Source organism: Mastigoproctus giganteus, chromosome 13, assembly GCF_048544385.1.
Source record: "Mastigoproctus giganteus isolate SK-2022 chromosome 13, ASM4854438v1, whole genome shotgun sequence".
In the NCBI taxonomy this organism is placed as follows: domain Eukaryota; kingdom Metazoa; phylum Arthropoda; class Arachnida; order Uropygi; family Thelyphonidae; genus Mastigoproctus; species Mastigoproctus giganteus.
The window spans coordinates 123,971,990-123,990,083 of NC_143587.1; the positions used below are offsets into that span (position 1 = coordinate 123,971,990).

At 38.2% G+C, this 18,094-nt stretch overlaps 1 protein-coding gene across 2 annotated transcripts in view; it reads left to right on the forward strand.

Annotated features, from left to right (window-relative positions):
- Grasp65 (Golgi reassembly-stacking protein 2) overlaps positions 1 to 18,094 on the forward strand; it is a 222,181-nt gene that overhangs the window by 130,220 nt on the left and 73,867 nt on the right. For both annotated transcript variants that reach the window (XM_090387073.1, XM_090387074.1), the window contains exon 6: positions 4,255 to 4,420. In XM_090387073.1, the coding sequence (XP_090243199.1) occupies positions 4,255 to 4,420 (166 nt within the window). The remainder of the gene's footprint in view (positions 1 to 4,254; positions 4,421 to 18,094) is intronic.

The following is an 18,094-nucleotide window of genomic DNA, read 5'->3' on the forward strand; positions in this document are numbered from 1 at the left end:
GACGGAAATGGATCTTTTGGCGAGACTCATCCGCGCTGCTGCTACTGTCAAAGAAACTCGAAGTGTGTTCGACCGTGTCTACCAATCCATGCTGCATCGGTGTCACGCATGCATCGCGTCTTGTGGTGGAACCTTCGAGCATCTGTTGTAACATCATGAAATGCATCCATCTCGTACTCCATTTTTAATATTATGTCAAATAAATGTTTGCCACTAATTACTGTCTTGTGTCATTTCTGCTTCTTGTGCCTCTGCTACTACTTTCCTGTGACGTTTCCGTTTATGGGTTCCTATGCGATTCACATTCCTTTAGATGTTACCTACCTCCCCTAAACGTTTAGACCATGTTTAGTCTCTAGAGCTAAGTTCCGGCCAACCCTTCCCTATCTCTTCCATCATGCAGTATGATTGATGATTTTTGAGGTTATGATGAATGTCGTGGCGAGATCCAATATTCCTTACATTTCGAGGGTACAGCTCTAAAACGGTGTTCGCAGGCCGGCCGCTAGTTAGTACACCGGACTGAACCTATTGGTAACTCTCTAGGAAGCTTCCGGATCAGCTAGTGTATAATCTTGCTACCTCTACTCTGCCAGATAGTGATTGGAGGGAGTCCGAGTAGTGTGTATGTGGGGAGCATTGTCGAGGCCACGTTATGTCAAGGATCTGGGTATATTCTTACCACATGTACGCCATATCCAAAAATTTCATTACTTCATACAGCATGTCCCACCCACTTTTTCTTACTATTGAATACACCATGAATTGTCAAAATAATAGAGCAAGCTTATCTGCGAAAAGATCTAAACCTCCCAAGGACTTCCTAATTCATTTCACAAATATACGTGGTCTCAATTCTAATCTCAACGATGTCCATTTCCACTATCAGTTTTCCAAACCCCATGTACTTTTTCTGACTGAATCTCAGTTATCAGTTGATTCAACTACTGCTCATCTCAGATGTCCAAATTATTTGCTGTATGATTCCTTTCGCCTCAAAGGTGGTACTTGTGCATATGTCCATTCTGATATTCCGTGTCAGAGACTTGGCAATTTGGAATCTCCTCTCTTTGATCTTCTCTGGCTTCAAATCTCTCTACCTCATTGTGTAAAATTCATCTGTTGTCTCTACCGTTCTCCCAACTCCACTAATCACTTGGAGCTCTTTGACTTCCTCTCTTTGCAACTTGACTTTCTCCAGTCCAACTTTCCTAACAGTGAGGTAATTTTCCTTGGTGATTTTAACGTTCACAACTCCAGCTGGCTTCCGTTTTCTAGTCACACTGACCCAGCAGGTCGAGATGCTGAGGCTTTTGCAATTACTAATGACCTAGCACAGATTGTTCATTTACCTACAAGAATACCGGACAATCCTAATCATACAGCCAATACGCTTGATCTTTTTCTCACAAACAACCCTTCTAAGTACAAGGTTGAAGTGAGAGGTCCTTTAGGCACTTCAGACCACAACTTGGTGATTGCCTCTTCTCCAATGGAACCTTTATCTCATGGCTATTCCCAACCTCGTATTGTTTGGCATTACAAGAATGCAAAATGGGATGACCTGCGAGACTTCTTTTCTTCTTTTCCTTGGTCTGATTTCTGTTTCAAAACTTCTGATGTCAACGTTTGCTCAGATCGTGTCAGTGAAATTATTCTTGCAGGAATGGAATCCTTTATCCCACACTCCACTTTAAAATCTCGTCCTTTATCTAAACCTTGGTTTTCCAGTAAATGTGCTAAGGCTGTCCAAGAGAAGAACGTTGCATATCGTAATTGGCTTGTTTCCAATTCTTCAGTTTCGTTTTCTGCCTACACCAAAGCTCGCAACAATTGTAAAGCAGTTATTAATCAGTCCAAACTAGAGTTTGAATAGGCTAAGAGTAGAAAACTTGCTTCTTGCCCTAATGGTAGCCGAACATTCTGGTCTCTTGCCAAAGCTATTGGCCGCAACTTTTGCCCATCTCTGCTCCCACCTCTGTCCAAACCAGATGGTTCTGTTGTCACTTCAGCCAAGGATAAAGCTGACCTGCTAGCATCCCATTTTTCTTTGAGCTCATGTATTAATGATCTTGGTAAAACACCTCCCACCATTCCTAACATGCTACATTCAATGCCTCCTGTGGTCTTCCGTCAAAAGGATATCAGAAGGATTTTGATGAACCTTGATGCTAAGAAAGCTCCAGGTCCTGATGGTATTTCTCCACTTGTTCTCAAAACCTGTGCTCCTGAACTTACTCCTATTCTTTGCCACCTTTTTTCACTTTCTTATTCCAAAGGTGTTTTTCCTTCTGCTTCGAAATTTGCTCATATCCAGCCAGTTCCTAAAAAGGGTGACAAATCTCTCCCATCCAATTATCATCCCATTGTAATTACTTCTACTCTTTCTAAAGTAATGGAGAAATCAATTAACCGCCAACTCTTAAACTACCTAGAAACCTTCCGTCTGATCAACGATCGCCAGTATGGATTCCGTCAGTGTCGATCCACTGGTGATATTCTGGCTTATGTTACCCATTTATGGACTAATTCAATGGAAAGGTTCGGTGAAACACAAGTAGTTGCTCTTGACATCTCAAAGGCTTTTGATCGTGTTTGGCATAAAGGTCTTCTAAACTAGCTTCCATATTATGGTTTGCCAACTGTTTTTTGTAATTGGTTATCCAGCTTTCTCGTTGATCGCTCACTGAGGGTGATGGTAGATGGCTCTCTGTCTTCTAACTTCTCCACTAATGCCGGTGTCCCCCAAGGTTCAGTTCTTTCCCCCACTCTTTTCCTCTTGTATATCAATGACCTTCCATTGACTGGAAATCCTATCCATAGTTTTGCCGATGATAGCACATTGCATTCAACTTTCCATTTTGAGAAACCTTGTCCAGCTCAATCAGCTTCAAGTTCTCGAAAATCTGCTGCCAATTCCTTAAATGCCGATCTTCAGGTAATTCTCCAGTGGGGCAAAGACAACTTAGTTGATTTCAACCCTTCTAAAACTCAATCTTGTCTTATATCTCGCAAAAAGGATTCTTCTGCTCCTATGGTTATCTTTAGTGACACTCCGATTTCTAGGCAAAATGATATATCTCTTTTGGGGATTACCCTGACTTCTAATCTCTCATGGCACAAGCACATTACAAATATTGCTTCCTCTGCATATAAAAAACTTGGTTTTCTCTTTCGCTCTCGGCGTTACTTTTCTCCCAAACAGCTGCTCACTCTGTATAAATCGCAAATCTGCCCTGCCATGGAATATTGTTCCCACATCTGGGGTGGTGCCCCCAAAACCTCTCTCAGGCTTCTTGATTCCATTCAGAAGAGGGCAGTTAGGTTAATTAATGATTCATCTCTAACAGAGTCTCTCCACTCGCTTTCTCATAGACGCACTGTTTCTGCTGCATGCCTCTTCTACAGATACTTCCATGGGCACTGTTCTTCTGAATTGGCTTCTATAATTCCCGCTCTCTCTTTCAAAACAGTCCGAACACGTGCCGCCACCAGCCAACATCCATTTACTGTCCAACTTCAAACCCACAGAACCAACTTTTCATCTTCCTCATTTATTCATTCAACTGCCGTTTTCTGGAACAACCTTCCTTCATACGTATTTCCTGAAAATTACAATCTACAGAAGTTCAAGTCCAATATCAACAAATATCTTCTTTCGTCTTCTCAACCTCCAACCAAAGCACGGTACTAAGTACTATAGGTTATAATACCTCTCGTGTTTGGGGTTCTCATAAAAAAAAAAAAAAAAAAATACCAATATTTTTGAGACACCCTGTATAACTGAAAACAAGGAATGAGAACTGCAATAATGGAGATAATGCAAAAAACGAACAGAATTGGTAACTCCATTACCTCTATTATTGCCCTTCTCTTCAATTACATATTTTTATTTTTTACATCTTACCCAAGTGGGCAGTGCAGTAGTGCACTCATTTGAGCAGACTGTATTCAAGCCTGTGTGACTGCCAAATATGGTTAATTATTGTATTAATTGTAAACTCCAGTGACCTAGTTGTCATGCAATGGTGTAAACAAAACTTATTTTAATAATATTTGTCTCTGCTGCTTCATGTGATGCCATATCTGTTCTTTCATTTATTCCATTATGTCTTCAGTTATATATAAAACTTCCTCAACATTTATACAAATTACACTCATGTATGTTCATTTATTGTATAAATTTGTAGTTTAAGTTAATGATAGTTTCTTGTTGTCTTTACTCATAATGATTCTTATTTTATTCTTTAACAGTCTAGGATGTGGAATTGGTTATGGTTATCTGCATAGAATACCAACTCGCATTCCTCCTAAAGTCAAAGTTGCCCCTACTAGTGGAAGTACATCTGTTAGCCTTCAGCCAACTGTACAAGTACCTGCTATATCACAGCCACCACCACCTATTGATGGTTATTCGCCGGTATGTGTTTGTAAAACGTCTTAATCATCCCAAATCTGTTATTTCCAGTGGTTGCACAGGTTGCTATGATAGAAAACTGTCATTCACTCTGGATTGACCGTCGGCCTTATATTCACAATTTTTTTGCTCTAGCTAGAGTAAACTCCTTTCTTGTAATGCTTGCTTTACACCATTGATAGCTGCCTTAGGCTGATTATCATTAATTTTGTTTTGAGTATCTAATTAGCTAATCTCCCTCTTCCATTCTTTCTACATATCCATACTTTTGCTCCACTTACCAAATTAAATAGTTGTTTTTGTTAGCCAAGGGTTTATACCATACTCCCTCATTTAATATATAGCCATATAATTACTTCCATCTTATAGATTTATTTATTTTTCTTAAAACATTCATTTCCAAAGCTTCTAATTTTTGATTACTTCCTTTATTTCTTACCCATCTTTTATACCATAAATTAAAATGGATTTAAAAATATTGTTTTAAATAGCTAATTTTCCCTTTCAGCCACAATTTCTACTACATATTCTATTGTTTATTGCCCATTTGATGATCCATCTTCATTAAACATTGTTCCTAGATACAGAAAATTGTTATTTTTATTTTTTATTTTTTTATTATTTTATTTATTTATTTATGTATTTTTTTTTTTGGGTTGTTCGTTCTACATGGATTTTTGTCTCTGTTAACCAAATTTCATACCAAATTCTCAGAAATCTTGTAAGGCTATTATTTAAAAGCACAATATCATCTTACAATAATAATTCAATTTTTACATCTCCAATAGCAAATGTGTCATTTGCTACATTAACTTACATTTTTTTATGAAATCATTCAAGAAAATTATAAATTGAAGTGAGAAAAAGATTTAAGTTTAGAGAAAAAGCCCAACTTCACTCCAAGTTTACACTTAAACCATATTCCAATGCTGCTTTCATTACTTACTGCAGATTGTTCACTTTTGTACAAATTTTTATTCTCATTAAAACATTAACCTTGATACCATTGTGTTTTTTTTTTTTTTTTTTTATTTGAAAGAGCTGATTTGTAGGTACTTCATCATATTCCATTTCACAATCAACAATTCTAAATATAGGTTCTTGTTATGTTCATATGACTTTTCTAGTCTGTTTGTCTTAATTCAATCGGTTTATTCTTGCATCCCCTATTTAGCCTAAAATCTAATCATTCTTCCCTAGAGCATTATTGAGCGATACTTCTAACCTTCTCTGACATGTGGTATAGACTTACTCTGGTACACTAAAGAGTGAAATTCCTCTGTAGTCGACACATTCAGAATTATTTTCCTTTTTATGTGTTGGTGCAGTTACTGCCTTGCTCCAGTCATCTGGAACTTGTAGTATGTTTCTAAAATATGCTTTTCTTCTGTTTTATCTTTGCTCTTTCATTTTTGATTATGTTAGTAAGGTACCCCCACTTCCCTCCCAAGATTTCTAACTTCAAAAAATAATTGCGTCTTCCTGATAATTGTTTTCCATATCTTTACCAAAATCTTACCAAGTTTTTTTTTCTTTAACCTGTTTCACAATATATCTTATATTATTTAAATAAGATAAATAATTTTATTTATATTTATTATTTTTATTTATTATTTATTTACCAGAAATTGTATTAGTTTTTGTTTTCTCTGACTGACTTTTTTGGGCAGCCTTAGTTAATTTTGGTTCACAAAGCATTTGATAATTTATTTGCAGAAATTTTATATTTTATTTCTTAAAGATACAAATTCTATAAGTAAGATTCTGTTAGATCTGCTAGATTACATTGATTCCTTTGAGAGTGTCTTCAGAGGACAAATCTGAGTCAGGATTTCAGCAGTGAGGTGTAAGGAAATATCTTATATCTCACTTAATGACAGGGTTAGGTTTTTTTAAAAACAAGTGAATGCCAGTTTCTTATATACTCCAATGTTAAAGTGATAGATGTGTTCCTTAAAAAATTTAATAATAAATTTTAAATATAAGAGTTGTTAGCTGTAATGCAACATTTGGAAAAGAAGACTTGCCTGTTTTATATAAATGATGTAATAACTGCCTAGTGTTGGAAGTGATCACAGAATGGTAAGATGTACACTTGATATAAATGTAGCAAAGGAAAAAACTGACTCAAGTAAATAATACAAAGGTCTTTGATATAACAGAGGAGGAGAAAAGGCAGTATGTACTGGAACTTAAGAACAAGTTTGAGCTTCTGCAGACTGCTCAGGACAAAGATATCGACGAGGAATATTACAAATTTCTGAAAGTGATAAAGTCCAAGAAACCTATAGGGAAAAAGAAATCCAAAGAAGAAAAAATTAGTCAAGAAACACTTGTCATGATGAACCGAAGACGACAAATGAAGAGCAAGAAAAACACCGACAGGGAGAAAATTGAGTATGGTGAGTTATGCAAAGCCATTAGAAAGAGACTCAGAGAGGACATAAGAAGATTAACACAGGAAAAGTAGAACAAGCATTAAGGAAAAACAAAGGATTTAAATCAGCAGCCATGAGCAATAATACAAAAAGACAAATGATACTGAAACTGAAGAATAGCGATGGTCTACTTATAAACAGTACAGAAGGCATAATTCAAATAGCAGAAGACTACTATAGAGAATTATACAAGGAGCGAGGGAATGATGCCAGCAGTGGGGAAGATGGATTGCAAAGTAGCAACACATGCGATATACCCGATATTCTTCCTTATGAGGTAGAACATGCATTGAAGAAAATGAAGAATCAGAAAGCCCCGGGGGAAGATGAAGTTACTGTAGAGTTGTTAAAATTGGGAGGAAGAGACATAACACAAAAACTGGCAAGACTCTTCACAAAGTGCATTAGAAAAAGTGTGACGCCTAAGCAGTGGAATAATGCAATCATAGTTTTGCTGCATAAGAAAGGAGGTAAATTGGAAATTATAGACCAATTAGCTTGTTATCTCACATCTACAAGTTGTTCACAAGGGTCATTACTAACAGATTTGAAAGAATACTTGATGAGAATCAACCGAAAGAGCAAGCTGGCTTTAGGACAGGATTCTCAACTGTGGATCACCGTCACGTAATATCACAGCTAATGAAGAAAGCAAATGAATATAAAACACCATTATGCCTGGCATTTGTGGATTATGAAAAGGCATTTGACTCCATACAGCATAAGGCAATGTTTCGGGCACTGGAAAGACAAGGCATAGATACCCCATATATTATGATTTTGAAGAAAATATATGAGAGTGCTACCTCCTTTATTAACTACACAAAGACAGTAGGAAATTTAAAATCGAGAAAGGATTTCGACAAGGAGACACAATATCTCTGAAGCTGTTTACTGCTGCCCTTGAGGAAGCTTTCGGAAGATTAGACTGGTCGAAGAAAGGAGTCAATGTGAACGGAGAGTACCTAAACCATTTACGATTTGTAGATGACATTGTGGTCATAAGCCACGATCCCAAAGAATTAGAGGAAAATCTTAATCAGTTATGCACAGTTAGTAAGGATTTTGGACTAAAGATGAATATGGCTAAAACAAAAGTAATGATGAACAAGTATGCCACAGAAAGGGAAATAATTATTGAAGGAGCAGTAATTGAAAAGGTGGAGTCATATACTTACCTGGGACAAGTTATTAGCTGTAATAATGATAAATGGCTGGAAGTCAAGAGAAGAACAAATTTTGGATGGATAGCATTCAGGAAATATAGTCACATACTGAAGAGCAATATCCCAGTTTGTCTAAAACGTAAAATAATGAACCAATGTATACTCCCCACCATGACTTATGGAAGTGAAACTTGGGCACTCACCAAAAGAATGGAAGAGAAGCTGAGAACTACACAGCGAAGAATGGAACGTATTATATTGGGAATCAGACTGTTAGATAAGAAGAGAAACACATGGATGGGGCAGCAAACTCAAGTAAAGGACATTCTTATCAAAACTAAAGAACTAAAATGGTCTTGGGCAGGACACATAGCTCGAAGACATGATGACAGATGGACTAAGAAAATAACAGAATGGTACCCAAGAGGAGCTAGAAGAAAACCTGGAAGACAAAGGCGGAGATGAATAGATGAAATTCATGAGTTTTTGGATAGTAAATGGATGGCCAGTGCTCAAAACAGAAGAAACTGGAAAGTTGCTGGAGAGGCCTTCATCCTGCAGTGGATTGAAAATGGCTGATGATGTTGATGATGAGTGAATAACAGGTTTTTTTTTTTTTTTTTTTTTAAACTTAATTACGAACAGAACTTAGTTCTAGCATTAGTAGACGCATATGATGCAAGAAAGCAAGTTTATGCAGCATCAGCCAAAAAAAAAGAAAGAAAGAAACCACTCCCATTTCACCCCTCTATTCATTTGAAATACCTGTCCAGCTGAGCCTTAAATTTATTTACGCTATCAACTTCCACAACAAGGGGTGGAAGTCTGTTCCACCAACCAACTACCCGCTGGCTAAAGGCAAATTTCCGCACATCAATCCTACATCTGTCTTTATTTATGCCCTCTCAGGTGATTATTCTGAGTAAGAGGAAGAATCCCATCGGCATTGAAAATGCTCAAACCATTCAAGGCTTTATACACTTCTATCAGATCACCTCGCCGGTGCCTAGTCACCAGACACTGTAATTTGCAAAATTTAAGCCTTTCTTCGTAAGAGCAACCCTTTGTTCCATTCACTAATCTTGTTACCCTTCTCTGTACTCATTCCAGCAGCTCTATATCCTTCTTGAAATGAGGCCTCCAGACCTGTATACAGTACTCAAGGTGTGGCCTGACCATTGCCTTACACAAGGGAATAATCACCTCCTTATCCCTGCTAGAAAAATTCCTGTATATCATTGACAAGACACCATGAGCTACTCTTGCAGCCCGGCTGCACTGCTCCGAAAACTTCATATCTGCCTTCACAATTACCCCCAGGTCCTTTTCATTCTCTACCACTGTCATTGTAATACCACAGAGTTGCTCTGAGGTTACTGTTTCCCATAAGTAGTACTTTACGTTTGTCAATGTTAAACTTCATTTGCCACCTCCCAGCCCATCTGCTCAAAACCTTTCCAGATCCTGTTGCAGCAGCATAACATCAGTAGTGTCCTTAACAACCCTGCTAATCTTTGTATCGTCTGCAGACTTGGACATTAAGCTTAATATACCTTCATCAATATCATTTATAAATACAGAAAACAACAATGGACCCAACACTGAACCCTGAGGGACTCCACTAATAACATTAGTCCACGATGAGCAGTGTCCATTGATTACCACTCTGTCTTCTATCCACAGATTTAAAGCTTTTTCCATTTTTACTAATTTAACATCACGAGTTACAGAGCAAATTTTTGAAGCAATTAGCGCGTTTTCACAGACACTACGGTGTTTTTTTTTTTTTTTTTTCAGATTTTTTGATAGATCGTACCGTTGACTCATTGATTATATAATGTTTTGCCACTGAGGAGACACTTTCACCATTAGAAATTTTGTCTTATAACTCAATTTTATTCGCTAATGTCATCACCTTCTTTGATATTTTCACATTTCTCTTGTTATTCATAGCCATATTTTTGTATGGGTTAGAAAGAACTTGTCCACAATAAAGTCACTTTCTTCCGTTAACACACTCGAAAAAGTCTGTTTTACACTGCAAAACGAAAGATTTATCACTTTTGTAAGCATATCAATTTATAAATTGATAAATTTATTCAATTTATAAGCATATAAATTAAAAGCAAACGACAAAACCTTCCATGACAAGCTCATAACACATACTGAACAAGGATTAGCGAGAAACATCCACGCTCGCTATTTTGTCACCCCTCTCCCCCCACCCACTGAGCGCTGTTTTGACCGGTAAAGATAATTTTAGCCACGCCCATGTTTTTTTATGGCGGAAAATATTCACGGCGCTTTAAAATTCACATTTTTTTAGGTTTCATTTTATATTCAATCAGCAATCCCGAATATGCGAAACCCCCGAATACAGTTACCGCAAATAGCGGGGGTTTATTGTATATAATATCAAAGTTATTCCCTGCATCCAGCTCTTTTGTGACTGCATCATTGTATCCAATCAAATTGGTCAGACAAGACTTTCCCTTAACAAAACCAGGCGCCTCCATAGCCAGGTGGGAAGGAGCAGCAGTGCGTAGCACACGCTTCTTGATTAGACCGGGGTTCGAGTCCGTCACCACCAAATACGGAGGATACGGAAAGGTCAGGAATGACCACCGCATATTCCCGGAGCAATATGGCCTTAGTTGCTAATGCTCCTAAAAACCAAATAACAAACAAACCTTAACAAAACCATGCTGTGTCCGAGCTATAACTGAAGTCTTGTCTAGATGATCCTGCAGTGCTTCTTTAACCAGTGCCTCCATTAATTTTCATGGAACAGAAGTTAAACTCACAGGTCAAAAATTACTTGTGTCGGCCTTTGATCCTCCTTTGTGAATCAGGGTCACATTTGCACTTCTCCAGTCTATGGGTACCTCCCCTGAGTCCAAAGAAGCTCTCATAATTATGGCTAAGGGTTTGCTTACTTCCTTTCCTGCCTCCTTTAATATAACAGGATAGATCCCATCCACCCCGGGTGCCTTTTTTATGTTTATCCTCAACAATTTCTCCTCCACTTTCCTCTCAGTTATTACAAAATCATCTAGCTCACTGCCAGAGGTTACTTCACCTCTGGCATTCCTCTTCCTGAATAACTTCTCATGTGTGAATGTAGATGTAAAATACTCGTTTAGTTTGTTAGCCACCTGAGCAGGATCCTCAACTGTTGAACCAACGATATGCAGTGGACCAATCTGATTCATCCCTTTCCTTCTAGAGTTTACATAGGTAAAGAACTCTTTCCTGTTTTTCTTTGCATCCTTTGCCAAGGATTTCTCATAATTTGCCTTTGCCTGCCTAATCTCCAGTTTTCTCTCTGATCGATCACTAAGGGTGATAGTAGATGGTTTCTAACTTCTCCACTTATGCTAGTGCACCCCCAAGGTGTAGTTCTTTCCCCCACTTTTTTCCTTCTGTGTATTAATGACCTTTTTCCATTAACTGGAAATCCTATCCATAGTTTTGCTGATAATAGCACATTGCATTCCACTTTCCATTTTGAGAAACCTTGTCCTGCTCAATCAGCTGAAATTTTTTGAATATCTGCTACCAATCCTTTAAATGCTGTTTTCCAGGTAATTTTCCAGTGGGGAAAAGACAACTTAGTTGATTTCAATCCTTCTAAAACTCAGTCTTGCCTTATATCTCACAGAAAGGATTCTTCTGCTCCTATGCTTATCTTTGGTGACACTCCAATTTCAGGGCAAGATGATATATATCTCTTTTGGGGATTACCTTAATCTCTCTTGGCACAAGCACATTACAAATATTGCTTCCTCTGCATCTAAAAAACTTGGTTTTCTCTTTTGCTTTAGGTGTTACTTTTCTTCCAAACAGCTGTTCACTCTGCACAAATTGCAAATCCACCCTACCATGAAATACTGTTCCCACATCTGGGGTGGTGCCCCCAAACCTCTCTCAGGCTTCTAAATTCCATTCAGAAGAGGGTATTTAGGTTAATTAATGACTCCTCTCTAACAGAGTCTCTCCACTTGTTGTCTAGTAGACATACTGTTTCTGCTGCATGCCTTTTTTACAGATACTTCCATGGGCACTGTTCTTCTGAATTGGCTTCTATATATTCAGCCCTGGAAAGATTGTGCAAGGCTCAAGGGGTAGAATTTTTTTCAGCCTGGACTGTACTTGTTAACAGGAGAGATTGCTTCTACAGGGATGGGATACACTTAAATAGAAAGGGTGCAAGAATATTTGCTGATGCTATCGAGGCAGTGTTAGGTGGGTCGGAAAACTGCTAGCTTGGGGGGGAGACAAAGACCAATAGATTGACAGTAGCCACTGGCAGAGGTGAAAGAGATTCTTGCACTGCTTCTATTAGAATGAGCAGAACCCTGGAAAACAAGATGCATGGTATTTCAGAGACTGCTGGGAGCCATTGCGGTACAAGTAAACACATGGGTTGTGTTAGGGTAGCTAAGAATAGAAACAGGTGCAGGTATACTTGCGTGTACACCAATTCTAGGAGTTTAGTAAATAAATTTGATGAATTTGAGGTATTGCTCAAAACATCAAAGGCAGATATTGTTGCGATATCAGAGACGTGGTGTCACACAGATATAAGGGATGCAGAACTACAATTTGGGGAGTACAACGTCTACAGAAAGGATAGACAGGATAGGAAGGGGGAGGGGTTATGCTATTAGTTAAGAAACACATAAAAACCAAGGAAGTGAAGCCAGTCGACATCGCTGGACAGTGCAGTGTGGAGTCAGTTTGGTGTGACATAAACATTGGGAGATCAAAATTGAGAGTAGGAGTGTGCTATATGGCCTAATGACTCTGATGAGTATAATAAGGAACTGTACAGGGAAATAGAGTGGGCCAGTAAATCAGAGAGTCTTATAATGGGAGATTTTAATTTCCCAGATATTGACTGGAATTTGGGGGCTGGTTACTCACACACTAGCAGGGCTTTTGTGGATTTATTGGATGATTGTTTTCTACATCAGCACGTTCGGGAGGCAACTAGAGGGAGTAATACTCTTGATTTGATTATCAGCAGTGATTCTTCATGCATTAAGAATCTGCAGATAAACGAACCACTAGGTGGCAGTGATCACAGTGTGCTGAAGTGGGATTTACTCAAAGAGGTAACTACCATTAGGGGTAAAGGGAAGGGTTATTGCTTCCGTAAAGGCGACTACGATGGACTGAGACAGTATTTAAATTCTATACAGTGGGACCAACTGATGATGTTACCAACAGCAAATTCAAAATGGGAAGCATTCAAAGAACTTATCTTGGAAGCTACTAGGCTTTACATACCAACTAAGAAATATTGTTCAAGGTTTAGGGCAAAATGGATGTTAGATGAACGAATGAGGCATATGGCAGAGAAGAAAAATGCATGGGATACTTACAAATTAACACATGACACAGAAGCCTATGATAGATACAAGTTGATATGCAACCAAGTTACAAAGGAGGTTAGGCAGGCAAAGGCAGATTACGAGAAATCCTTGGCAAGGGATGCAAAGAAAAACAGCAAAGAGTTCTTTACTTATGTAAACTCTAGAAGGAAGGGGATGAATCAGATTGGTCCACTTGATATTGATGGGTCAACTGTTGATGATCCTGCTCAGGTAGCTAACAAACTAAATGAATATTTTGCATCGACATTCACACGAGGAGTTATTCAGCAAGGGAAATGCCAGAGGTGTATTCAACTCTAGCAGTAAGCTACAGAATCTTGAAATAACTGGGAGTAAAGTGGAGGAGAAACTGTTGAAGATAAACACAAGAAAGGCACCCGGGGTGGATGGGATCTATCCAGTTATATTAAAGGAGGCAGCAAAGGAAGTAAGCAAACCCTTAGCCATAATTATGAGAGCTTCCTTGGACTAAGGGGAGGTACCCATAGACTGGAGATGTGCAAATGTGACCCCAATTCACAAAGGAGGATCAAAGGCTGACACAAGTAATTATAGACCTGTGAGCTTAACTTCTGTTCCAGGAAAATTAATGGAGGCACTGGTTAAAGAAGCACTGCAGGATCATTTAGACAAGACTTCAGTTATAGCTCAGACACAGCATGGTTTTGTTAAGGGGAAGTCCTGCCTGACCAACTTGATTGGATATTATGATGCAGTCACAAAAGAACTGGATGCAGGGAATAACTTTGATATTATATACTTGGATCTTAGAAAGGCTTTTGATACTGTTGCACATGGAAAACTGCTACACAAATTGGAGCAGTGTGACATTGGAGGCAAATTGCTGCTATATATAAAGGGGTGGTTGAGGGGGAGAAGACAGAGAGTGGTAATCAATGGACACTGCTCATCGTAGACTAATGTTATTAGTGGAGTCCCTCAGGGCTCAGTGTTGGGTCCATTATTGTTTTCTGTATTTATAAATGATATTGATGATGGTATATCAAGCTTAATGTCCAAGTTTGCAGATGATACAAAGGTTGGCAGGGTTGTCAAGGACACTACTGACACTATGCTGCTGCAACAGGATCTGGAAAGGTTGAGCAGATGGGCTGAGAGGTGGCAAATGAAGTTTAACATTGACAAATGTAAAGTACTACACATGGGAAACAGCAACCCCAGAGCAACGTATCAACTCTGTGGTACTACACTGACAGTGGTAGAGAATGAAAGGGACTTGGGGGTGGTTGTGCAGGCAGATATGAAGGTCTCTGAGCAGTGCAGATGGGCTGCAAGAGTAGCTCATGGAGTATTGTCAATGATATACAGGAATTTTTCCAGCAGGGATAAGGAGGTGATTATTCCATTGTATAAGGCAATGGTCAGACCACACCTAGAGTACTGTATACAGGTCTGGAGGCCTCATTTCAAGAAGGATGTAGAGCTGCTGGAACGAGTACAGAGAAGGGCAACAAGATTAGTGAATGGAACAAAGGGGTGCTCTTACGAAGAAAGGCTTAAGTTTTGCAAATTACAGTGTCTGGAGACTAGGCACCAGCGAGGTGATCTGATAGAGGTGTATAAAGCCTTGAATGGTTTAAGCATGCTCAATGCTGATGGGATTCTTCCTCTAGCTCAGAAAAATCACCTGAGAGGGCATAAATTCAAATTGAGGAAAGACAGATGTAGGATAGACGTGAGGAAATTTGCCTTTAGCCAGCGGGTGGTTGGTTGGTGGAACAGACTTCCATCCCTTGTGGTGGAGGTTGATAGCCTAAACAAGTTTAAGGCTCAGCTGGACAGGTATTTGGAACGAACAGAGGGGTGAAGTGGAAGTGGGTTGTTTTTTTTTTTTTTTTTTTGGCTGATGCTGCATAATCTTGCTTTCTTGCATCAAATGCCTCTGCTAATGCTAATGCTAATTCCCACTCTCTCTTTCAAAACAGTCCGAACACATGCCGCCACGAGCCAACATCCATTTACTGTCCAACTTCAAACTCACAGAACCAACTTTTCATCTTCCTCGTTTATTCATTCAACTGCTGTTTTCTGGAACAACCTTCCTTCATACGTATTTCCTGAAAATTACAGTCTACAGAAGTTCTTCAAGTCCAATGTCAACAAATGTCTTCTTTCGTCTTCTCAACCTCCAATCCAAGCACCATGCTATGTACTATAGGTTCTAATATCTCTCTCGTTTGGGGTTTACATAAAAAAAATAATAAAAATACAAGTTGTTGTCACATCATTCCAATCTCTTGAAATGTTGCATAAACCATCAAGGATGTTAAACATCTTCCATAATTTCTGCAGATCCATCTTCCCTTGCTCTGTTGCATTTACAGCCCCAGAAAATTTTGTCTGTATGTAATAAGCTTTAAAATCCCAGAAAACTCCCTGAGGGCACCTCCGTAGCCAGCCAGGCAAGAGGAGCAGTGCGTAGCACACGCTTCTTGATTAGACCGGGGTTCGAGCCCGTGACCACCAAATACCGAGGATGCAGAAAGGTTAGGGAATGACAACTGCATATCTCTGGAGCAATGTGGCCTTAGTTGCTAATGCTCCTAAAAAAAACCAAATAACAATAATAACTCCCTGATCCATTGGTTGAATCAAAGCCGTTGTATTTGGTGGGAATTATACCACCACCTTGACCTTGTCATGCAGATCATTAGATATTTTGGATGACCTGGAGCATTGTCAAGGAGAATTAATATCTCAAAAGGCACTGACATTTATAAGCAATATTTTTCAAATTCAGGGACAAACACATTTAGAAGCCATTCTTCGAACATAGTTATTGTCACCCAGGCCTTTGAGTTCTCTCTGAAGTATATAGAAAGCGATTTCTTGTTAGTGCCCCCTTAAAAGCCAGCTGGTTTTCTGAGTGATAAACAACTAAAGGTTTAAATTTATAACACGCTATGGTTAAACTTCCCAACCAAGAGCGTTACCCTGTCTTTGACAGCTTTAAACCCAGACGCTGACTTTTCTTCAATAGAAATATAAGTCCTGCTGGGCATATTTTTCCAAGAAAGGCTAGTTTCATCTACATTAAATATTTTTTACGGCAAATAACTACCACTTCTTATAATCGCATCCAATTCGTCCTTGAAATTTTCGGCAGCCTCACCATCTGCCCTTGCTGCTTCACCACTTATGGCAACTTTATGATATCCACTTCTCTTACAGAACCAATCAAACCAAGTATGACTTGCAACAAAGGTGGTTTTGGTATCATTGGTTCTCTTAAGATCTTCAAAAATGGCATAAACCTTTGCTTTGATGAGGTGGGTGCTTAAGAGAATGTTTTTTGGGATTTTGTCTTCCATCCACACAATAAGTAACTTTTCCATCTTGCTTATTATTTCCGTTCTACCCTGGGTTATTATAGTTGCTTCATTGGTGCCATTCCCTTTACGACTTTACGTATTCCATCTTTTTCCTTTATTATTGTGTTCACTGTTGATACTGACGAATCTAATTCTGCATGATACTTGTTAATGTTTGACTATTTTCATACATCCTTATTATTTTAATTTTCTGATCCAAATCGATTGCTTTCCTTTTCTTGGTAGATTTACTAGTACACTGTCACTTATTCTCTTAGACAGCACCATGATAACTGTAAAAATGAAATTTTCTGTAAAGAACCTCAGAAAGAACCGAGTTAAATTACAAGAAATGCTGTCACACCTTACGACATGTGAATAAAGCGCACACTACACGATGATAGTTTTATGCAAAGTCATTGAAAATAGTAAGACAGCGTGAATTTCAACTTCACCACAATAACCCGACATGGATAACAAATTTGCATATAAAATGCAAACAAAAGCTCCCACTTCACTCTCAAACAAAACTGAACTGACTCTACAATCCAGAAAGCAAGCAAGGAAGGAAAGGGTGTGCAGATGAAGGGCTGGGCTAGAATGTAACTCTCAAAGAAATAGCCGATGGGACACAGTCCACGGGGCTTGAATGTTGTGGGAGTTTCTCTGAAGTGCTTCAACATAGTTCACCTGTCTCAAACACATGTTGAATATTTCTTCAGAATTTTTAAAGCAAAAAACTTATACTTATTGTTCGACTTCCCTCTTAAAAATTATACAGAAAGTATCTTTATAATTTTAATTTTACAATTTTACATAAAAAATTTATGTAAGTTCGAAGTTACATAACTAGGGCTTATGTAAGTTGGGGACTGACTGTACATAAGAGAGGGATGGATAGTCTCCAACTGCATATATTTTCGATATATCCAAATAACATTAGTTCTTTTATTTTATAATTATTAAATTATTATCCATGCTTTATAGCTTTTGTGTAAAAAAACTGTAGACTTTTGAATAATCATTTTAATAATTTTTTAATAAAAATTGTAAAAGCTGTTGACTTCTATAATGACAGATTTAGATGATAAAAATTGTAGTTATATTTTTAAAATAAACCATAAATTTAGTTATATTCTGAGCATTTTCTTTAATTCCATTTGGTGCCTGTGATAATGACCAAAAGTGTGGGAATGAGGAATGGAAATTGCCATTGTGCTGAAATTATTATTATTTTACCACAATTATAATGATAGTAAACATCGTATTTTATGGAAGTCTGTTTCACACTTGAGAAGTATGAAATAGACTTCCATAAATATGATGGTTCCTTTAGATTAAA